The sequence below is a fragment of the Drosophila elegans genome, unplaced genomic scaffold, assembly GCF_018152505.1.
Source record: "Drosophila elegans isolate 14027-0461.03 unplaced genomic scaffold, ASM1815250v1 contig_183, whole genome shotgun sequence".
In the NCBI taxonomy this organism is placed as follows: domain Eukaryota; kingdom Metazoa; phylum Arthropoda; class Insecta; order Diptera; family Drosophilidae; genus Drosophila; species Drosophila elegans.
The window spans coordinates 8,855,515-8,869,354 of record NW_024545550.1 but is presented as its reverse complement, the minus strand read 5'-3'; the positions used below and the strand labels follow the sequence as shown (position 1 = coordinate 8,869,354).

The window sequence follows — 13,840 nt, the reverse complement described above, 5'->3', positions numbered from 1 at the left end:
CACTTCCCCCCATTCGGGAGGGCTTTCCGCATCCGGTTCTGCGGTCACTGGTCTTTGGTCTACGCTCCCTGGTCGCTGGAAGCCAAATTTTATGAACGGCCACCGCAGTTGCCAGCTGAGGTGCTAGATTCAGTTTGGCTTTGTTTAAATTTGCCCACTAAAGCTGGTCGCCCCGCAATTCCCAACACAGCAGAAAATTTGGGCAGCAATTTTACACATAAAAAATTAAAAATCAAATATATGGGCCGACAAGAGATTACGAAATCGTAAAGTATAACCTTTTCTTCGTTGGGAACTATTTTTGGACTAACTTGCACTTATTTTATCAGTTCTACATATAATATCTTCAATGTATTCACAATTTGTTATTCACTTTAATTAGAGTGTTAATAAACCCATTTTCTCAAGAAAACCCATTTTCTTAAATAGCTTTGTAGATTTTTTAATAGTTTTAATGGAGGGTTACTCCTTTGAAGCTTAAACATATTTAAAAAATTTTTAAGATTTTAAGACATGGTTCCTTGTTTTTCAAGCAGATATTAAAGTAGCCCTGTTTTAACGGGTTTTAAAAGGCCTTAAATATGTTGCAACTAAAAAGTTGAAGTCCAAACAAGCTTAGTGGTTTTAAAATCTGCTTAAGCAAATTGCTGAGCATTTGTCAATGTAATGGCAACTAGTAAATTAACAACCGACCGACTTTAGAAGACATCCAGTAGAAGGTGATTTTTTCTCTGTGCTCCCAAGGACAATTCTCGCCGGCTCACTTGAGCGGCTGCAACTTGGAAATCTGAAGTGGACGAAGTCCGGGATGTGGATGTGTGACCCCCTTCGTGCTATTCCCCTGCAGTTCCAGGTTCCATATCTGCCTGCCTCTGTTTGCTTTGGTGCTTGGCTTGTATTGATATTTCACGAGAAATCAACACAACATACAAATAGTCAAGCACAGGCTTCCTCTGCACCCAATTCCCCTTACCCCCATCCCACTCACCTTTGAGAGATTTCCAACTTTGTCACCATTTGCAGCGGAAATGAAAAATCAAATCGAAGAAAGGCACAGGAAATGTAGCTCTTCGCTTTTCACTTCAGCTCTGGCTGTGTGTGTGTGAGTGAGTGTGAGTGTGTTTTTGGTGTGTGCTTGTGCTTGTGCTGTTTAAATTTAGCCAATGTCTATAGAAGTGACTGCTAGAGAGGCTCTCCACTGTCTACTACAAAACTCTCTCCATCTGGATCTGTATTTGTAAATGTCCTTGCCGCTCCACGTGGCACTTTATATGTGTTTGGCAGTACTAACACACATGTCAGTGTGTCGTCCGTAATACCTATAGGTACATACATCTACATCCCACTCTAGCCTGCAGTCAAGCTCAGACATCAAATTGTGCTTCTTTTGTTTTTACAAACCTTCTTTTTGATACTCTTACCAGCTTCAGCTTAAGGTAAGCTTTAACAACAAACAAAGGTATAAGTTTAAGTTCATTTAAATATTAAAAAGATAAGCTACCAGAAAAGTAATTTTATTTGACAACATAAAAAAAACCTTTAAGATAGGAATGTACAAATAAGATCGTTATATAATATTTGTACTATCAGCTCAACGATTAAATTCATTTAACTAAATCATATATTTTATTATATATTTTTTATAGAGTAATTTTATATGTTCAATAGATTAACTACCAGGAACGTACTTATATTTGACAAAATCAAATAAAAATCTGATAAACAGAAATGTACCAATAAAATCATTAAATAATATTTTAGCTATCAATTAAAAGAGTTATTGCAGTACATCCGTTGGGTAGGGCTTGAATGAACTTAGCTAAATCATTGATTTTTATTTAAAGCTCTTACAAACTTTACAATTGTTTCGGCTTAGAGACATTATCTCTTAATCTGTATCTGAAGACCGACTCTTGTTATTTGCATTTTTGTATCCAACAATGACTTCTTAGCATTCAATTTGATTTGCTTTCAATCTCTGAAGAGTAACCGAACTTCGAATGCGCCAAGTCAGCGTCATTCACTTGTTTTCTCTGGGCATTTGTCTGCGCTTGAGACGTTTTTATCGTCTTGGCCATAAGCCTAAACAAATACAAACAATTTTGCCTCAACCGAAAGGAGAGAAAAAATACGAGAAAAATACGGAAACAGTAGTTGGAGCCAACAAAAATGAGGAAGCACTGAAAAACAAATTGAAAAGAGCTCGAAATAATATAAACAGAAATCAGCAGCGCAATAGGAGGAAAAAACAACGAGAATAGAAAGAGCAAACGTTGTGAAAATGGAGGAAAATCAATTGATTTCAGCTCAGACGGCTCTCAGGACTCAAACCTAAAATCTAAACCCAAACCTAGCCCAAAATCCAAAAACGAAAACCCAACAAACCAAAATCCCGTGCACGAAAAGACACAAACTGTTGCTCTTGATTTATTGAAATTATTTACCGCAAATCAGACAATTGCCGCACAAACTGTACAACTAATTAAATGATGAATGCCTGCGACAACAGCTCGGGGACTTAAACTCAAACTCACCTCACCGAGTGCCCGGCAAATAGAATTCCCAGAAGTTTGATTGAACAATGAATGATTTAATTAATAAATAAATAGGTGTGTGCGTACGTGTCTCGAACCGATAGGTTGTTTTCATGCAAAATTTCAATTGCAGCCCAAGTGTGGAACAACAATTAATTATTGAGCTCGTCGTGCGTCTTGTGCTTGTGCAGCTACCTCCACTGGTGCAACGGTGCGTATGCGTGACAACGTGTTGCAACACATTTGCAGCCTGAAGTTTGCAGTTTGCTGTCGAAGCTTACAGAAAGCCCACTCTGCCATTTAGCCTGCCGTTTTGTTTACTATTTGCCAAATTCCGCCTGCTGTTTGATTTCAACTGCAAAATGGACCACAAATCAAATGGACAAAGCTACAAAGTCACACATCGGCTGGAGAATTGGGCAAATAGAATTCGGTAGTTGCTAGACACAAACTGAATAAGGTCCAGTTTCAGTTTCAGTTACAGTTACAGTTACATTGATTTGGCCATCAGATCAAATTACCATATATGCCGAGGCCCAAAAAACGTTAATTCCCAAACACTGTCGAGGCAATCAATTCACCATTGTCGACTATTGAGCATATTCTATCCAAATTTCGTATTTATTGCGGTCTGCTGCTGTGAGGAACTCCTTCAAGGAAGCTTTTGGAACGGATCGCAAAAGGGGTTTCGAGCCGCAAACTAGTTGCCTGAGTACTTCTCGATGCGCGGCAACCGCAACACAGCACACAGAAACTTTCGCAATCGAAAATGATAGCCTGAAGGGGGCAGCCGAGCTAAATTTCTGTGTGAGTTTTCCGATGCAGCAGCTGTTGGTTGGTTGGTTGGGGGAAAAGCTGCAGGAAAAGCTACAGGAAAACCTTGTGGAAAATCCCCCCACCCCAACTTGGTCTTTGGCGAATTGTTTCATTTTGCCGGCATTGCCTAAGCCATCAAAGCCGCATAACACAGAAAATATCGAAGCCACGCGGAATATGCTGCCTACCTTAAGGCGCTTTGGGGTACTTGCCACTTCCTACTTGATGAAAATGCAATTAGTTCGCGATTTGAATTTGATACCCCAGCGAATTCGCACTTGAACAGCAACGAAGATGAAGAAGTTGCCTGTGACGAAGACAAAAGAATTCAATTATTATGGGCAAAAGTTTCGACTCATCATAATGCGATCAAAATATTGCAAATTAAACGCATTTGTAAATCCATTGAAATTGCCTGATAATGGCAAAAGGAAAATGGAAAATGGCGAATGGGGAATGGCGAATGGGAAATGGGAAATGGAAAACGGGGGAAAATGGCGAATGGGGGTCGATTAGGCAGGCGAGTCGTCGCACTTAAATGGCTCAATCAGACGTGAAATTTGTTCATTTGCGCTAGCAGCCGAGTGCATGAACAAATGCATGATTGAATGGAAAGCACACACACACACAAACACACAGAGCAGACACACATATACTCACACACATACGCAAAGACAAAAGGCAGGTGCCTAGACATGTAGAAATCGTGGCGTCAAAAGGTGAACGAAATGAAATTGAAATATAAATACAAAACGCATCAGGCGCATAAGCAGAGCAATCAAGCGCGAAATCTGTGCACAGCAATGCATAACTGCAGTCTCTTTATGAGAAAGAGACGGCTAGAGTATGGGAGAAAGAGAGGGGTAGACTGGGCACAAAATGAGAGGGGGCCATTCACTGTCAACTAGGAATGTGTAGACATCATTTAAGTCACTCCCGCATAAACACACGAACACCATAAACAGAGAGAGAAGGGTAGAGTGAATGGTTATTAGAAAGAGAGCGGCATATGCTCACAGCTGCCAATAGAAAGAGAAGGACCATTGGTGAACCGCCAAAGCAACTGCCAATACATTGACATTATTGACTTGCTGTCGTGGCATGCAAATAACAATGCCAAGCCCCACTGCATTTTCCCCCGATTTTCCACATCTATTTCCCCCGATTTCCCCCGTTTCCTCCCAATTTGACCCCTCATCCCGAGGGCTGCGAAAATATTTGCCAGTCGAGACAAAAAATTGGCAACGATGCGAGCCGGCAAAACCAACCTAGCTTAACAACAATGAAAAACAAAAGCGTCTGACTAAAATCAACGACAGCGTCAACGAGCACGACAACTATTCCATAACAATAATGCTGATATTCAAAACAATGAAATCATACAAACCGTTTAATTTGTTCTCGGAAGAGCTTAGTTGCTTCTCTGCGCTGAAAAACGAAACTAAATATAAAATCAATCAAATTAACACAGAGTAACCACAAGCTATAATTGAATACTTTTTAACATTAAAGATTAAGAACTTATTTATGAAATTTCCTATTTAAATTGATGTTTCTTTTTAAAGATAATTATGAGCATCGTAAAAAACTCTGTTATTAAACAGCTATTTTTAACATTTTAAATTAAAGAACTTAAGTTTTTGTAAGGGCTTCCTGTGTATACATATTTTTGATTAATTGCAGGCCCAAAGTAACCGGTTTGGTTGCGACTTAATCTTCAGAGATGATCTCGAACAAGTTTGGTGACTCAGCACCCACATCACATTGTTTTATTGCTTACAGAGCATCGATGAGCTTCAGTTAGATCGCAACATGCCAAGCGAATGGGGTGAGATATTTTGTGAAATTTAATTCATTTACTTTCCTAAAATCCCACCTTACTGTGCCTGTGTTTTTCCTAGTTTTCCTGGTCATATGCCTGGTTCCAATGGCCTCGGGGGGAACTACGGCGCCATCGCTAAGCGCCAGTCCAATAGTCTTTGCCCGAAATCTTTTCCGGGCCCTCAACGATGATGGTCCCCCAGTGAACCTGATGGTTTCGCCGGCAGCTGCCCGAAGTGCCATGACCTTGGTGTTCATGGGCGCCGCTGGGAAAAGTGCCGATGAACTGCGTTCCAAATTGATTCTTGGAGTGGGCAATAAGTCACAGATAGCCGAGCATCATGCTGAATCCTGGAGTGAAGAGTGTGCGTGTGTAAAAAGGGGAGTAGCCCTGCGTTTGGTCACCAGGTTGTACTTTAATGAAGAGGAGAAAATACTGCCGGGCTTCAATAACCGCGCCATGGAGTTCTTTAATGCTCAGGCTGATCCCCTAAATTACCTGAGTCCCGAAGATTCGGTGAAAAAAGTAAATAAATGGCTTGAAAAGCAAACATTTTACACTATGCACAATCAAATCAGACCAGAGATTTTCAATCCCGAGTCCAGTGTGATTCTGATCAACTCCCTATTCTTCCGTGCCAAATGGGACAAAGTTTTCCCTGGGCAACTTACCCAACTTGATGACTTTTGGATTAATCCTTTGCAGCGAATGGAACTGCCCATGATGCAGCAGATTGGCCAGTTTCGATATGGCGAGTCCAAGAAACTAAAGTCACAGATTTTGCAGTTGCCCTTTGAGAAGTCCAACTTGACCATGATGATCATACTGCCAAGGGATATTGACGGACTGCCCAAATTGGAGGAAAAACTGAGACAGCTAGACATGAATGAGGTGGCTGCCAAAAGTCTGATGAACGACGTGGATGTTACGATTCCCAAATTTCGAATAGAGAGCGATATAGACCTAATAGAACCACTACGGAAGGTAAGAAAAACAATTACATTTAGCTTTAAATACAATTTGAATTTTATATATTTTTTAGTTGGGCATCAATCGCATTTTTGAGGCTGATCAAGCGGATTTGAGTGGCCTTTTTGCTAAGAAAACACCACAAAGGATTTCAGAGGCCAGGCACAAACTATTTCTTAATGTCAACGAAACTGGCTGTGAAGCTGGTCCCGAAAAGGGTAACTATTCGGTTTTTTTTTTCCACATTTATTTTACTTTTCCATGTTTTAGACTTCCAACCAGAAATGGTGAAAAATAATCCCGATCGCAAAGTTTTCAAAGCCGACCGCCCTTTTGTTTTCGCAATTCGCAATAAGAAAAACGTTTATTTCGTGGGCCATTTCATTAGGCCCTAATTGCGGCAGCCGTGTTACAAATGTTTTGATGGTCATGACCCGCAGGCAATCACGGCAATATGGCAATATCCCAATGAACATCAAATTATTGCCAAACAAATGTACACAATGCATCTGAAATACAAAAGCAGCAGGCACAGGCAAACATTTGTGCGGCGGTGAGATTTTGGGGTGCAAAATAAATGGCTACATTTCTGGCCGGACAGATCATTGCGAAAATTCGCAGATTGGGAGGGGTGGTTGCATAAAAGGAAATGGGAAAATGGGGAAAAGGCAACAAAGAAACGGCGGCTGGCCAAAACCAAATGAAAAGTAACATGGAACAAATAGTAAAAGGCCAGAAGTTTTAATACACTATACAATTTTTTTTTGAGTTTTTCGTAACAATTAATTTTTCAACAACTGAGGGGAAATGCGAAAGTAGCGAGTCACAGCAATTAGTGAAATATGCAATATTTTTTTTTTAACAAAAAGTTATCTAATATGCGTGAAAAATGATGATAACAGGAGCTCATAAGGAGTATTAATGAATACAAAATTAATTTAATTTATTTCAGCTAAGTTTTATTTAGAACAGAAAACTCAACATAATGATTGCTTAAATAATAATTACCGTTAAAGCTTACAGAATACATTATTCTAAAGATTTTAAAAATGCTTTGTAGGTAACTCTGCACTAAGCAAATCTTTTTGCATTAAGTCTAGCTTTCTTCTGTATAAAATAGTAACTAGTGGCTCATTGAGTTAATTACAAACACAGAATTGTAAGCCACCAAATTAAAGTAGTATTTTTGACAGCCAACCCAAACTTAAAGCCGCCACAGAAGGACATAAAAGGACAGCAAAAATATGCTTACCCCCCGAGAGAGAGTAGAGAATGGCGGCGGCAAACGAGCATCGCCGGGATTCTTTTGCCCGGCCAGGGAAGCCAACTTGTTAGCCAATTTTAAATACAACTGCTGCCACTGACAGTAATCAAGATTGCACGGCAATGGCAATGGCAATGCCGGCGCGGCTACAACAATGCCAAATGCCATTCCGGCCAGCAAGGGCCAACAATTGAAAAATAAGTAATTTCTCAACAGTAGTAAACTTCGCAGTAGGCGGAGTAGGAGAGCATCAGGAGGAACACCAGCTGAGACAAGCGACCAAAGTCCGAGTTGGAGTTGGAGTAGGAATAGAAATCGGAATCGGAATCGCAGGAGATGGAGTCGCTCGTCCGGTTGGAAAACGAAAACTTTGCCCGTCCAATTCATCGATGATTGTCGTGCAGCGGCGCGATTCTGTTTCTGCCATTGATGGCCATTCCAGCAGCAGCAGCAGCAGCAGCCGGTGTGGCAAATGTTTATCTTTACCCACCCTCCCATCCCATCCCCTTTGATTTTTCTGTTTTACCCAACGGAGCTGGCTCTTCCGTCATCGCAACGGAAGTGCAGCTGCACAAACTTTGGCAACAGCAGCGCCCAAGGGAAGAAGTTCGAGTATCGAGCTGTTTCTGGCCATGTCATCTGTGTCAAATGCTAATGCAAAATGTCACCATTATCGAATTACCGAAATCGGGCATGGCTGCCTCCATGAATAATTACGTTCAAATATGGAATTTCATATCGCAAATACTTCTGCATACATATATGTATAATCCAATTAATTTAATTGCTTTGCATACGCTCTCGTTTGATCTACTCGAAATGCCAATATCTAATGGCCACAGTTCTGCAGTTGCATAATCTGTGGGGGCAAAAAACTGACCTCGCTTTTTCCGTGCATAATTAATTTGAATATGAATATTATTGGGCATTGCAATGCAGTCCTTTGCCGCTTGGTCCGTTGCGAAGCTAGAACCGATTACGAAATGTAATTTAAAACCAATCAAACGCATCCACATGCAACAACGGACGAGTGCCGGCGGTCACGAAACGCATTTAAGCATCTATGTTGGCCTTGGCTAAGAGATTGTTTACAGGGGGCAGGGACCAATTGCGGACCTATCATTCCAGAATAATGGATGGAGGCAATAGTGCACAATAGAACAAGCAATCTATTTAATAGCTGCAACAATAAGGGTAACCGAATCTGCATTATGACACAATCACTTGTACATGTGTAAAATTAGTCAAGCTCAAGTCGGGAAGCCTGAGCAAAGCAATGGGGTCAATCTGTTTTCGAGCTTTAATTGGGCGGCAAATTGTCCTGTTAATGAGGTGCAAATAAGCTGGGAAGTTGTTACTTATCAAAAAGACATAACAGATTTTGTCAGAGTTAAAAAACTTTGCTCCAAATACTCTGGTAACTGGGTTTTTAGATTTGGAGAAACAAGGGAATCATGATAAATAACATTTATAATTATAGATATCTAAGTCTTTGTATGTCCTTAAAAACTCATAGCAGAAAATATTTGTATATGATTATAAATAGCTCTACAAAAATTGATATTTTTCAAGTTTTGCTGTTACTTAGAAAATTAGCATATTAAAGATATTTTCCTAACACTTCGCAAGATAAAATAAATTAATTAATTAAAAAAAAGCCTAATTTATTATTATCAAAAACCAAAACGTACAGTTTTTGTGCCTTGGTCTTTGTGATCTCTTTAATAAAATTGAAGTCTTGATGTCAAAATTTGTCATTTAGTGTGGCAAAGTTAATCAAGTAACTGCTCAGCCAGCCACGCCCCCTGGCAACCACCGCCTCAAGCCTCCGCCCTGCAATAAAGAGAATTTCCTAAGGGCCAACTAACTTATTTATGAGTATCCCTGACTTTGACTTACGTGCCTGCCATTCGAATGAAGTTTCGCTCCTTGCGAATTCCTCATATTCATATGAGCTGTGTCCTGTTGGATCGCACGGGTATTGCCATTTCCCAGGATCCCCGTGTCCTGAGTCCTGCGTCCTGCATCCTGCATCCCGAATGTCTATTTCCAGCCGTGCCACACGCTGCAGGAAATTACATTTCAATTTTAAAACGACTCTCATTGCCAGCTTCCGTTACAGTTGCTCACCTCCATTTGCCCATCGCGGCAGGTGGCCATGTAGAAAGTGTGGCAGCTGAGGCAGGTGTGGCAGGTGTGGCATTCGGGGTGGGGTAAATCCTGGGCGGCACAGCCAGCAGCGAAAGCGGCATCACACAAAATGGCCTGCCATGAGCGGCACTTATCGCTCGACTGCAGCTTAAGCGCCGGTTAATCCATCACAAAAGTGCATGCATTCCTCTGCCAAACACAGTTCCACCTGCTTCCCTGCCCTCCCCTTCACTTGCCCCAACAATTTCCATGTGCTACGGGGCGTGCAAAGTGCTGCCGTTGCTGATAATAAGCCGTCATCCTGGCAAAACTCCTGATGAGCTGAAACTGAGGCCGAAACTGACGATGCACAGAGAAAAAAACATTAGGTCGGAGAACCATTTGTCCCTTTAAAGTACCACATTGTATTACACTTCACTTTCCTATTCATATAGTCTATAATGTCAAGTGATAAATCATTAAAATATTAACATTATTCATTTTCATTTTTAGTCCGCATTTAATCAGCAAGTAAGTTTCAAGTCAAGGTTCATTGCTGAACAATTTAATTGTTTATGTTTTTTATAAATTTCCCTTTACCAAAATATAACTAAAAATATTAATTATAGCCTTATTTTGTTATATTTTTCTACGTGTTAAACCTCATTGTTGGACACGGCATACGGCTTTTCATTGCGGTTACGCATACGCCGCGTTGCCCTGCTGGCAGACGTGCGTGCCATAAATAGCGGATGGAAAGGCGGATGGCGAAATGGAAATGGCAGGACTCATCCATTCCACTTGCAGCGAATTGCAAGTCAACGCGCCAAGTGTCTTAAGTATGCAAAAAGAAATCTGTAGAGCGCTGAACTCTTAACTCAAGTCTGGACAGGTGATTTAAAAGCCATTTGTCAGTCGTGAGGGGGAGCTGACTCTGGCTCTGGGTTTGAGTTTGGTCTGGTCTGGTCTGGTCTGGGCTGGTCTGGTTTGGTATGGGTGATTGGCTTGGGTCAGTGAAATTATTCAAATTATCCCTGGGAAGATTTCGCTGTCAGGATCCGGCGAAGATACGCCGACTGCAGTTGGTGGGGCAATGCAAGGCAATGCCGGCAATCAAATGGCCTTAGTGGCATTCTTTTATCGCCCATCCACATCCGCATCCGCGTCTGCACTCCACGCAATCCTCCAATTGACAGTCAACAGCCAACGTTCAACATTCAACATCCAACAGCCAGAAACCAAGAGCCATGGGCTCTATTTGTTGTTGCCGATGGCAACCGACTGGATATCCCATCTATTATAAGTGCTTACCACTCGCCGTCGAGCATTGACATTTGGCTAATGGCGAAAATGTCACCGAAATGCAGACCCCAGACGCAGACAGGCAAATAAACAGCTTTCCACAAGGGGCGTGGTCCAGCTTAACGTGCTGCTCCACAAATCTCCAAATAACAATGGAAAACGAAACGGAAATCATAATTCTGCAACCTTGACCCGTCAGGTTTTTCAATCAGATTACCTATATTTTCGTCTTTTCAGTCCATCAATCATTTTTCACGCATCAATTAAAGATTTGATGCTCAAACGCTGTCAGGTATTTATGTTGATATTAAAAAGAAAATCTTTTGCTTACTTTCAGAATAACAGGCTTTAACATTTCATAGAAAGATGTTATAATAAAATGTCAAAACCTATTTAAATTTTGTTGTGTATTTGCTTGCACAATAATGCTTTAGAATCTGATTGTAATTTTACATGATAGTAAATGCAAAATATAATTTTTTTTAAATACAATATTTAAATTTTGTGTGTATTTGCTTGTATATTAAAGCATACATGATAGTAAATGCTTATTAATTTTCATTTCTTCCCGTGTAATTTTAAATTTAATATTGTTGGCACAGCAAGGATTCAACTATTTATCAAATCTTATCAAAAACCAGAGGGGCGCATACATTTCTAATCCGCAGTCCCGTACATAATTCATTTAGCAGCGGGAAGTTGTGGCTGTGAGTGGAGCAAATCAAAAGCAATCATAAATCAAATCATTTGATTCATTGATTACATAACACATGCAATCCAGTGCGTATGTGTGTGTGGCAGCTGTCTTAACGCGCCTATTTAATCAACCCAAACCCCGGACCTTATCCCCCATGTTCCCTGTATATCTCGTTGTCCTCGATATGGGACGACCCCACAGAGTTAAGGAGCCCGACTATTGATTAATAACAATGCCCAGCATGGGGTAGCGAAAGAAAATTGCCCGCCTGGATTTGCTAATGGGCCGCAGACCTCCGACTTTCCTATGGCAAATGGGAAATTGGAAATGCAGGCCCTCAACTTAAAGCTGTTACAAAAATATGGCAACAATTAAAATTGCTGTGGCCCATTGTCTGAGCACACACAAAAGCAATTAACTGTCCGATTTGATAACAATGACAAATATAAATATACGTGTGTGCACTGGGAAAAATAGTTGTTAGTTAAATAACATATTGTTTTGTTTTAAAATAAGAGCACTGAACAACCAAGTACTTTATACTTTAACTTTTCTTAAATTTTAAGTCTTTATTGTAACTGGATTATAGATTCGTTAGTTGTTAAGGACTACGTAGAGACTAAAATCATTAATGTAGTGCACTAAAATAAGTGTTAAGTGAACAAATTATTTACAGAACTATTAAAAAAAAAATATATTTTGATTCAATAAACAGAAAATTTAAAACAAAAATTAATAAAAAACGAAAATGTATAGTATGAAACATAAAGTTTTTAATTAAAAATTGTTTTCTTTTTTTTTCCGAGTGCCTGTTGGCTTGGGCCGTAATTGAAAAGGACTCGATGCAGGCAGAGTCTGGTAAATGACTAAAAAACATACAACATGTACAAAATACAAGGAGAGAAGAAGGGCGGCACAGAAGTGGCATGTCCGGGTCGCAAATGTTATGACAAGTGATGTCGCCTCTTGTTTGCCTTGCATGCCAGCATGCTGGCAAATTCTCAAAATTGTTTTTCCATTACACACTGGCAGAGGCGAAAGGAAAAATCGAGCGACGACCGACGGAGGAGTCTGACTTTTGGCCCGAACTAACTGCAGCTTGCTGCACTTTTGCCACTCGGAGACAATAACTCATTAACATAACATTTGGAAGTCTCAGTCACCCGCTGGCTTTCAAGTTGAGCAACATATGCGCCAACATTTCACGCTGTCAATCAGCGAGCAAGTTTCGGCGACAACTAAACACACAACATTTTGACATTTGGCAAATGTCAGCGGCCCAGATGATGAATGCTCCCGAGATCCAGGCAACTTGCTATTTGCCAATTCAAAAGCATCCCAACAAAACGCACCTTTTTGCATTTGCCAATTTACCAAACGAAACTCAGAAACAACAGACAAATGACCACAGGATGTATTTTATTTTTCCATACACTATGCGGGGAGTATGAATAATTCTGGGGAGTATTGGTATCTCCTTAAGAATATTATAAATATATTTATAAAAAATGTATATATATGGTATCAAATTATCAGTCTAAGTCTTACAATTGTAAGCATTTCTATTTTTTGTCAGTATCATTTGCAAATCAATACAAAAAAAGATTCGCATATATGCTTGTGTGTCATTTCACAATAACTTTAACCTAATAAAACCCTAATTATTTTTTGGTTTTGAAACAAAGCCGTACACATAATATTGTAGTTGTTGTATGGTAATGGTGTTTGATAACCAGCGCTTTTACTTACAAAAATGTTATGAGTGAGTTAAGGTAGTTAAGAAAGATTAAACTTAATCAGTCTTTTATATAAAATTAGTACATACTTAAAACAACCCACAAAATCTTTTTAAGTCCTTTGACATTTCTGAATATTTTGCAGAGTATTTTAGTAGTCATCCCGAAAACCATAAAGTTGGCAGTCGCTTTTTGTTTTATGTCCTAAGCACTCGCGGCGAAGATGAACGACAACAAAAACAATGACCAAGAATAATTGCATGAAATAAAAAGCGGATTTGCATTTTAGATTCCCAGAGTCCGGCGCTCGTCCACCTTTTGCAATACTGTTGATTTTTGTGTTGTCATTAGAGGTGGGTGGTGGGTTGCATGGGGGGCAGGGAAGATATGCCACAACGAGCAGGAAAATATCTCAGCTGCCCGCTGACAGTCGAGCTGGGGGACTGTCTAAAAGTGGAAACTGCTTGGTCTTAGCGATAAGAAATGCAGCCACCGGAGGGAAAAGTGGGGCGAAAGCCACTCTGAGTAAATGTCACACAAAACTAATACTCAGGACCATTTTTTATGACA

At 40.2% G+C, this 13,840-nt stretch overlaps 1 protein-coding gene across 1 annotated transcript; it reads left to right on the top strand.

Annotated features, from left to right (window-relative positions):
- The first annotated feature begins 5,140 nt into the window (after nucleotides 1-5,140).
- LOC108144189 (serine protease inhibitor 42Dd) lies at nucleotides 5,141-6,744 on the top strand. Its single transcript, XM_017268854.2, has 4 exons — nucleotides 5,141-5,178; nucleotides 5,252-6,156; nucleotides 6,215-6,359; nucleotides 6,412-6,744. The coding sequence occupies exons 1-4, from the start codon at nucleotides 5,163-5,165 to the stop codon at nucleotides 6,534-6,536; spliced, it is 1,191 nt and encodes a 396-aa protein (XP_017124343.1). The 5' UTR covers nucleotides 5,141-5,162; the 3' UTR covers nucleotides 6,537-6,744.
- Nucleotides 6,745-13,840: the final 7,096 nt, after the last annotated feature.